General features: G+C 47.7%; 1 protein-coding gene across 1 annotated transcript; it reads left to right on the plus strand.

Annotated features, from left to right (window-relative positions):
- Positions 1-319: 319 nt before the first annotated feature.
- Positions 320-3,773, plus strand: TSKU (tsukushi, small leucine rich proteoglycan). Its single transcript, XM_026857353.1, has one exon. The coding sequence runs from the start codon at positions 323-325 to the stop codon at positions 1,379-1,381; it is 1,059 nt and encodes a 352-aa protein (XP_026713154.1). The 5' UTR covers positions 320-322; the 3' UTR covers positions 1,382-3,773.
- The last annotated feature ends 5,733 nt before the right edge of the window (positions 3,774-9,506 follow it).

Consider the following 9,506-nt stretch of genomic DNA (forward strand, 5'->3'; position numbering starts at 1 on the left):
TGTTGCATAGATCTCACTTTAAGGCAGCCTGCAGTTCTTACACCTAATTTCCAGATGTGCCTTAACTTGGGTATATCTTCAAAGACTCTTAATTTTTTTTTTTTTTTTTTTTTTTTTTTCCCTTCATTAATTTCCCAGTGGGGATCACAACATGAGAGACAAAGCATTTCGGACATCCATGCTATTTAAGGGTATACTTAATCTAATCCTTTGGAAAGACAGAGGAGAAGACCACATGACTTAAACTGTTACGCATCTTCAGTAAAGTAATTTCTACCGTAATTAAATGTATTTTCTTATCATCTTGTTTTCCAGGTCAATAATGCAGTTCCTAGGCTGGTTCGGTTTGCTGCTTCTCCTTCCCTGTTTTGGTACCACCAAAACCTGCTTCCCCGGCTGCCACTGTGAAGTGGAAAGCTTTGGTCTATTTGACAGCTTTAGCCTGACCAAGGTGGACTGCAGTGGAATAGGCTCACACATTGTTCCTGTCCCAATTCCTCTTGATACCTCCTACTTGGATCTGTCATCAAACAAACTGGAAACAATCAATGAATCGATGCTTACTGGCCCTGGATACACCACCTTGGTGAGCCTCGACCTGAGCTACAATAAAATTGCCAAGATTTCCTCCACAACCTTCTCCAGGCTGCGGTACCTGGAGTCCTTGGATCTGAGTCATAACTCTCTGGAAGTCCTTCCAGAGGACTGTTTCTCCAGTTCTCCTCTGGGTGACATAGATTTGAGCAATAACAAGCTTTTGGATATAGCAGTGGACATTTTTGCTTCAAAAGGTCAAGGAAAACCCCTGAATGTGGATCTATCCAATAATATGCTCAGCACAATTACGAGGCACCGTGAAAAGAGCATCCCCAACATTCAGAACTTAAATCTTTCCGGAAACAGGCTCACATCTGTGCCAAACCTTCAAGGGATTCCTCTCCGATACTTAAATCTTGATGGGAATCCTCTAGTCAAGATTAAGAAAGGAGACTTCACAGGGATGAAAGATTTGATTCATTTATCCCTCAGCGGCCTGCGTGGCTTTGGAGAGTTATCTCCTTATAGCTTCAAGGAACTACCAGCCCTCCAAGTCCTGGATTTATCCAGCAATCCCGACCTGAAGTCACTGACTGCTGAAGTTATCTTTGGTCTGGACTCCCTACAAGAGCTCAACCTCTCTGGGACCGGTGTGTCATCCTTGCCAAAGACTGTGCTGAAGTACCTACCTTCCATCAAAAGCATCACCTTGGGGAAGAATATACAATGTCTTAAGACCATCAAAGAAGGACAGTACCACCGACAAATTGGGCTGACCAAAAAAGAGGTCCTCAGTTGCCACGACAGCCATGGGTCTGTAGCAGCAGCGCCTTACGTTTCGTGATGAAAGCTAGGGAGAAGGGGTGGGGAAGGGAGGGAAGGGGGGGGCCAGGGATTTGTACAGGTGTCGGACTGAGATGGCTTGCAGTGTGCCTTTTGTAAAACTGTCAATAATTTATATATTTGTATATGCCAATACTTGATTGTTTGTGGATTTTATAAACTCTCAAACCCTGGCCCAAATCACCTGCAGGCTCCAGGTTTTGCCCAGTGCATTGAGGTCCTGCATGCAGCCCGTTAGCTCAAGAGTGGTGATGCTAGACAGCAGGGATCAAGCTGCTCTGAGGGTCCCAGGGCAGAACAGCCGGTCTGGAGCGAACCTTCATGCCCCAGACACGTTTGTAGGAGCAAAGCTACGTCTCTCCAGAGCACACACCAAAACACACCAACTCTGTAGCTGCTTGCTTCCAAACCCATGCATCATTCTTTTTTTAATTACTCCCCAAGAAGTGCCTTCTGGTTGTTGCCTTCATTAGCAGCACCCTGTTCCCTGTCATGCACTTTCAGTCTTGAAGAAACATTTCCAGACAAACCTGAATACAGGGTGCTCCTAATGTGCTGCTTTTTACATGTTATTTGCATAGGTGTGCAATGAACATTGAGTTAAGTCAAGAACTTTTCCCACGATTTTTCTCCCTGTTTTCCCATCTTGATCCTTTTCACATCGAATTACTTCAGGTCCAACCTTGGCAACCTCCTGTCTTTCTAACCTTAGCGAGCTATTGCTCAGAGATGATGTGCAGCAGAGCAAGGGAAGCAGAGAGGTCTGCCAACAGCCGCATCTCATCCAGGAACCAGCCTTCAGTGAAGCAAATTATCTGAGCTGCAAAGTGAAGAGATCATGTAGCCTATTTAAAAAAAAAAAAAAAAATAAAAATAAAAATCCCTTCTCCCTTTCTGGGGAAGCTTGGAAGAAAACCTGGACAGGGATTCTCTTCTTGATGACCTTATCAAACCAAGATGCAGACCCAGAGGATGTGAGAGTAAAGCTGATGTCCCATGCTGACGTCCTCCATCTGAACACAACATCTGTGACTCAGCTGGGCTTGTGTGAGGCAATTTCCAGTGCCGAAACATTGAAACATTCTCCAGAACGTGCCAAGGGAAGAATTAATACTGACGCCTGCAACCCTGGAGGGCTTTGCTTATCAGGGGAAAGATCTTGGGGGTTTTTTTTCAGAGTTGTGGCTTTTCTTTCTCTCACACAGCTCCTTGGCTGCCAGCTGAAATCTGATAAAAAACCTGGTCCTCAGAGATTTGCTCATTTTTCCCTCCGTTGCGAAAATATTGGCAAAGCAAAGGGGAGCCCCTCTCGTCCCTCTTCTTCTCCAGGCTAGGAGAAAGTAGGGGAGGGCAGCACAGTAAGCTCAATGCCGTGGGTGAAACCTTCAACTTGCCTAGAGGAGCTCCTGCAATGGAGGTGTCTGCTGAGGTCTGGTCCACATCTGGCACACTCTGTCCTGGGGATGGGAAGGGATGTGGATGGGGGTCCTGCTCGGGTTGGGCTGCAGCTCGCTCTCCAAACCCAGCCTGGCATCAGGGCAACCTTCCAGGTCTGAAGCTGGTTTAGGGAGGTCCACGCAAAGGTGATGCAGATATAAAACTGTCCCACAACCCTCCTCGGGAGCGTTGTGAGGAGCTCAGGCTTTGTCCTCACACCCCAACAGGTCTTTGCAAATGGAAACCCTATTGCCCAACTAGCTCTCCAGGGATGGTTGAAACCCACTGACCCCATAAAAGCTCAAAGCAACCTCGCTTTGGATGCTGAAATCACTTTCTCACATTTTCACCCATCTCCTTTTCAATCACTGATCTTAGGGTGGGATTTTAGTCCTTTCTTTCAGTACTGGGGGTTTTCCCCCTCTACTGAGCCTTTGCAATGTTCAACCAGCCTTCACAGTCACAAGAAATACTGATTTTTCTTAAAAAGGCAATGGGACTGCCTACAGGCAGGGATCTGGAGGGGAAGAGCAACCAACTGCAGTGCAAGATGGGGGCAGTTTGGGAGGAAGGTGTTTTTTTTAGTGGATCTTGCCTTTTTAAGAGAATTCTTTTCTGCTGGCAGAAAATGTAATTTTTTAAAAAGTTGTTTAATTTTATAAGTCTGTACGTAGATGAAATGTTTCGGGAATCACATACTGTCAGAGTTACTGTCTTTGTGCCACTGTGGTAAGTTTAAAACCCAATGTGACAATCCAGTTGAAGACTGCAAGATTTCCTTGTGTAATCTCATGCTAGCTGCTAGCTAAACAAGCCTTAGCAAAAGCTGGCAAATACCGTCGCTGTGTTAGTTTGTGTTTTTTTAAAAGAACCTCTGCAGCATTGTAAGGCTTTGTGATTACTCACAATATAATAAAGTGATTTGGAGGAGAATAAACGCAGATCCCCTGGATTTATTGCCTTCGTGCTGGAAGGGCGCCCGCTGTCCCTGGGTGCGAAGTGCAACACGGCTTCTCTCCTTGCTCTGCTCAGCTCCACCAGCCTCATGGGTGTTGCATCTCCAAACTGGGGGCAGGATTTATCCTGCTGTGTTCGGCTCGCTGGGCTCCTCACTGGCAGAAAGGCTTGAGAGCTTCGCTGGCTGACTCAGAGGAAATTATGGACATGTGGCAGTGAAGCAGCACAATAGTATCTGGAGCAAATTTTCTGCCTACAGGATCTGCTCCAAACCTTGTCAGAGACGGTGGGGATCTCTTCGTGGATTTGGACAACCTGGGACGCAGTCTGCTAGGGTTGAAAGGCTGGATTTGCAGAGTGGGCGATACGGGGAGAACCCACGAGCTGTTTCACAAGACCATGGAAGTGGGAGGGAGTGAATGAGCTCAGGAGCAACGCCACGGCACGGCAAGCTGCACGCTGCCAGACAGCTTTAGGTGCTGAGATACACGTGGTCTTCTCAGCACCTCAATCCAAGGAGCGGGGGCTGCTTCGTGGAGGGCTAAGAGCATGCAGAGCCATTGCAAATAAATAGAAACCTCTCAGGAGGGCTTTGCCTGCTCTTAAATAGCAAATTTAATTTTAAGCACTTCTCGGTGCTGTGTATAAAAATGGTGCAAGCAGAACCCCAGCGAGGAAACCGCCTCCGGGCAGTGTTCCCGGTTCTCCCAAGCCTGAAGGAACAACTGCATCTTCCATCCAGGCAGGCAGAGCTGCAGGCTGCCCTGGAAGAGGCTGTTGGTTCTCCAACTGCCTCCCAAAACTGCCCTGTCCTGCAGACTATAACCTCGGGGTTAACGTCTCCAGGAGAGGACAGATCTTGCTCCCAGCAGAATTATGGACTATAGGGGATAAGCCACCACCAGCCCTTGGAGATGACTGTTCCTCCGGTGGCCACCATTAGGTTGCGACCATTAGGCCACACCACCTTGATTCTTCTGGTTGAAATCCCTCCTGCCTTGGGATGTGGGCTCAGTTGGAGCGGTGGAGAGTGTCCTGCTGTCCTGGGGAAGGACACTGTCCCAGGAGCAATGCCTCTGAAGCTGGATTCTCCCACTCCTTTGTGAATGCCCCACTTAAACGATGCTCCAGCACTGTGCTGGACCTTGTCCCTCCCAGTACTCCTTTGCACCCTTGCCCTAACAACCAAATCCTTTGTTAGTGATTTTTATTAGTATTTAAGTATCCTTTCCGAAGCCCTCTGGATGGGGAGGAGGATGCAAATCTCCACCAGCAGCGTGAGACCCCACATTGCCCACTCATGGTGTCCCTCCCCATGGGACGTGGACACCTGAAACACAGCGCTAACGTCCCCACAGAGGAGGAAAAGGCTTTGAAAAGTTGAGGAGGTCCTCATGCCAGCTTCCTGAGACTGCTGTCAGCTTGATAACATGGCGTGATGGACTACACCCTGGTGTCAGCCACCATCGCAGCTCCCCATGCCAGGAGAGCCTGGTAAGCTGCAAGCTCTGTCTGTCTCCAAGACCAGCTCAGCTCTGCAGCTGGATACGTTTGCCCTGGCAAGAAAGATGGGCATTTTAATTAGAGGCTGAATATTTTTAGAAGCAGGAAAACCTCAGTGGAGGCTGGGCAATAAAGATAGGCTGGGTTAGAGAGGGGAAGAAGTGGCTGAGCTGGCATTTGCTTGCAACACTCTGTCTCCTGAAGGGTTATCAGCATCTCACCCCGCTTTCCAGCATGCTGGGAAAGACATTGAGGGTCGATTGCTCTCATCTGCCTGGTGCTCAAGGAAGCATAGGACAACTTTCTCTTTATTTGAAAACGTGCACCTCTTGGTACCCATAAGCCCGTCTGCTGGAGCTGTTTCTCCTGGCTGTCAGCTGTCAGCATACAGAAGTCCTCCGCTGACTGATTATGTGACTGACTTTACAGCAGCAGTAGGTGCCGTCCCTTTTAAAAATAGCTGCTCCTCTGTACATTTTCCATTTTGCAGGAGGTTTTTATTTCCAGCACGTTTGTTCCACACACCCTGGCTTGGTTAGGCTGGAAAGCGCAGATGCACTCTTGCCATGCCAGAAAATAATGCTGCATGGTTGGGCATAATCCTTCTGGCTGCCCTCGGATCTGCCTCCTGGGAAAGCTTTAGGGCAACAAAACCCTCTGCCCCACACATATTTCTAGTGGCAGCACAGTAGCATTATTCCTGCCCCATCGACCCTGGGACATCCCCTTATTTCTCTTTTTAAGTGGACAAGCGGACCTGGGAACCGGACTAAAAGGTGGAAAATTGGAGCTGAAACTAGGCCATCAGATAAATCCTTTCCTGTAATAAGCAGGGAGTCAAAGCACCGGCCCTTAATCACAGTCTTTGTCTCTTAGCATTTGTATGCCTGTGTGCACGCGTCCCTCAGCGCCAGAACAAACCCACCCCCCTCCTGCCCCATCCCCACCCCGGCACTGCCTTTCATTAATGGTATTAAAATAAAAGTGTTTCATTCTGCCACAGAGGAGCACCCTGGAGAAAGCATCAGCCTGCTGTGCCAGGCGCTGTGCATCCTTAAAAAAAAAAAAAACAAAAACCAAACCCTGCCAGCTGCAAGGGGGTTTGGGCAGGGGGATGTGCTGCCACCCTGCCCAGCTCCATCCCTCCAGTGGGCCAGCCCTCACTCCAGGTGCACCCCAGGAGGGTGAAGCAGCCTGGAAAAAAAAAAAAAAAGTTTTGCCCCCTGAAAACTTTCCCACCACCGTGGTGATGTCCTTTAACCCCCAGCACTGCCTGCCTGGATGTCTGCACCATGTGCTCCCCTCCTCTTCCTCGTTAGCAGTGGATGTGTGTCACGGTGCTTGCTGGTAATTGACTGGGGCCGTGCTGGGAATTTGAACCTACATTTCAAAGAGATTGTTAACCTCCTTTTCCTTCTCTTTGAACTGCTTCACGCTATTGCAGGTTAAAGGAAACACACAGCTTCTTCCTCCCAGACCCCCTTTTGATGGGAGCACGGCACGTTAGAGACAGTGATTTTTTTTAACCAGTGATGTTGGAGGTGGTGGCGTGGTGCTCAGAGGCATGTGATGCATTTTGGTGGGATCAAGCTGCCCCTCGATTTTTGAGGGGATTGGAGGTAAAGGAATGGTCCAGAGATGGCCAAGGGACTGGCAGGGGCACATGACATTGCTGTCCTGGCAGCATGTGGAGGGGCTCTCAGCTGACAGAGGACCAAGGAACAGCCACAATTTTTTGGTCAGTCACCCAGAAACTAGGTTCAAGCCCCTCTGCCATGCTGGACTTTCTGGGTGGGCCTGGGCGCATGAATGACAGCTTTTCTGAGGTGTATTTCCACGGGTGGTTTAAGTCACCCTGTGACTGCAGGGCAGCAGAGAGAGGTTGTCCTGACATTCCCTGCCATTACATCAAAGCCAGCATTTGCACAGCCCTTCACTGTATCAAAAAAAGAAAAGGAAGGCCAAATTTCAGACAGATCAATCAGCTGAACCAACCCATTAGTGGCCACGGAGCCGCTAGCAGAAATATGCACCAAGAAGAGCATAGTGTCCTGCAAAATGAGCACTGTGAGTCCCTCTTCACAACAATATCTGGACTCTGTGAGAAGTGTCTGCATCCATTTTAGGTTCAAAGCAGGTGGACTGGATGTTCCCAAGTACTTCTGAGCATCTTGCCTGCTTATAACCTATAACTTGGCCCTGGTTGGACTGCTATGAAAATGCACGGTACATAGGACTGTGAGGCATTGGATTATTAGACTAGACAATGTCCTGAAATAAAAGCTCTGCATTACCAGACCTGACACCTGCATTGGTAGGTCTCCAATGACAACCAGGGTCATCCTTGGCCCTATAGTTATAAAATCCTTCCACTGTTAATGGCACTTTCTTAGCTCACATTAGCTATCCCCTTCGCCCCCATGGCAGATGCTCTACCAAGCATCTCCAAGGGGCTGGAGTAAGTAAGAGGAACTATCTCAACACCTTCTTTTCACCACCTGGGACAGGACCAGGTGTGATGGAAAGGAAGAAAGTCAGGGATGGAGCAGAGCTCTGACATGGCTCCAAAACTGAGTTTGGGGTCCTTCATGGGGCACACACCTCTACAGCTCTGATGAGAGCTGTAAGGCCTGAAGTCCTTTCCAGCCAGTGCTGGTTTTCATGTCATTTTGACTTCATTTCAGCTGCCCTTGAATTTGGACAGCAAGGCTTCCATGTACTCATGGCTCTACTACTGTCCGTAGTTCAACCCCACCAGGCTGCTAAGTGCCCTTCTGCCAATGACTGTCCTTACCTTTTTGTAGGACTCATGTACACAATAATTATTGCAGTTTAGAAAATCCCTAGATTTCAAGTAAGCCCTGCTCACTTTAAAAATCTACGCTCTTAGCTTCAGCTATTATGAGGGAGAGCACACCAGAATAAACTTCAGTCAGACATTTACGCTAATACGTCCTACCTCATGGTTGCAATGAACTAAGTGCATATAGTTACCACAGGTCAGCCAGCATTCATAAAACCTCATTGTGTTGATCAAACATCTAAGAACTCATATTTAAACATAAATCAATCTGTGCTGCTCCATAACCTTAGGATACTTCTGAAGAAAAATATTCTACAGTCTTTCTTTGCTTTACCCGTACTCACTGCCATCGTTTCATTTATCGCTTCAGTGATTACAAAGGCTGAAATAATGGATAGATTTATTTGCTGGAAGAACTGGACATCTCTGGAGGTAGTTCTCAGACCTGCTAATCTGATGTTTCTGTCTAAGGTAAGAAACTCCTGAAGACAGAGTAGCTTTTCCTGTGAGATATGCTGAAGAACACCTTCCTGTTTGGTCCTTACCTACGGTCTCTTTTGCAGGAAGACCAGGGGGAAGATTTTTTCCTATTTTGCCGCTAATCCTAATCACCAACATAAAAAATATCTCCATTTTCTCCAGGATTACTCATTCATGGAATTTTTAAAACTTTTTTTTTTTTTTTGTAAAGTGATTGCTTGTCTTAAAAAACAAAAACAAAAACAAAAACAACAAGATCCCAACAGCTGTCTGCTTGTCATAGTGCCATCTGGGACCTGCACCCTAGAGACCGCAGAGGTGAAAATCCCCTTGAATAAACAGGAAAGGAGAAGGGCACAGAACACATCCCTGTGAGATCCCCTGGGAAATGCCTGGGTAATCCGTGGTGGCCATTGTGCCACAATGCTATTTTACCACTGGTTCTTAAATGTCCTGTGGCAGCATCCTCAGCCTCACAAGACCAAGGTTCCTCCATGGCTAAATTGGGAAGGATCCTGCCCCAGAGATCTTGCAACCAGAGAAGACGTCCAAAGAGGATGTTATCATAGAAACATGGGAAGATTAGGAATGTGTTTCAGTCAGTTCTCCTGAAGCCTCATCACAAAGCTGTATCTTTTCCTTGGTTTGGGTTTGGGTTTCATTGGTCTGGGGGAAAAACAGTGCTTTTGTGTGGTGACCCTGCAAATAATGTTTCCTGTGTTTCAGCAACCCCCAGAAAAGCAGTGGCAGGTCCTTTATGCATGGAGAACATCCCCCAGTCACAGCCGACAGTCCACGGACAATCAATTTACTCAGGGAAAAGTTCTGTCTGGAATTGCTTCAGCTTCCCCCTTCCAGAAGCTAAAATGTGCGTTGTGCGAGTATCCCGAAGCAGAGTGGAAGCACCACAGCTGGCAGGAACCCCATCCTAGAGTCACAAAGTGGA

The sequence above is a fragment of the Athene cunicularia genome (genome assembly GCF_003259725.1).
Source record: "Athene cunicularia isolate RWA chromosome 1 unlocalized genomic scaffold, athCun1 chr1_part1, whole genome shotgun sequence".
NCBI lineage: Eukaryota > Metazoa > Chordata > Aves > Strigiformes > Strigidae > Athene > Athene cunicularia.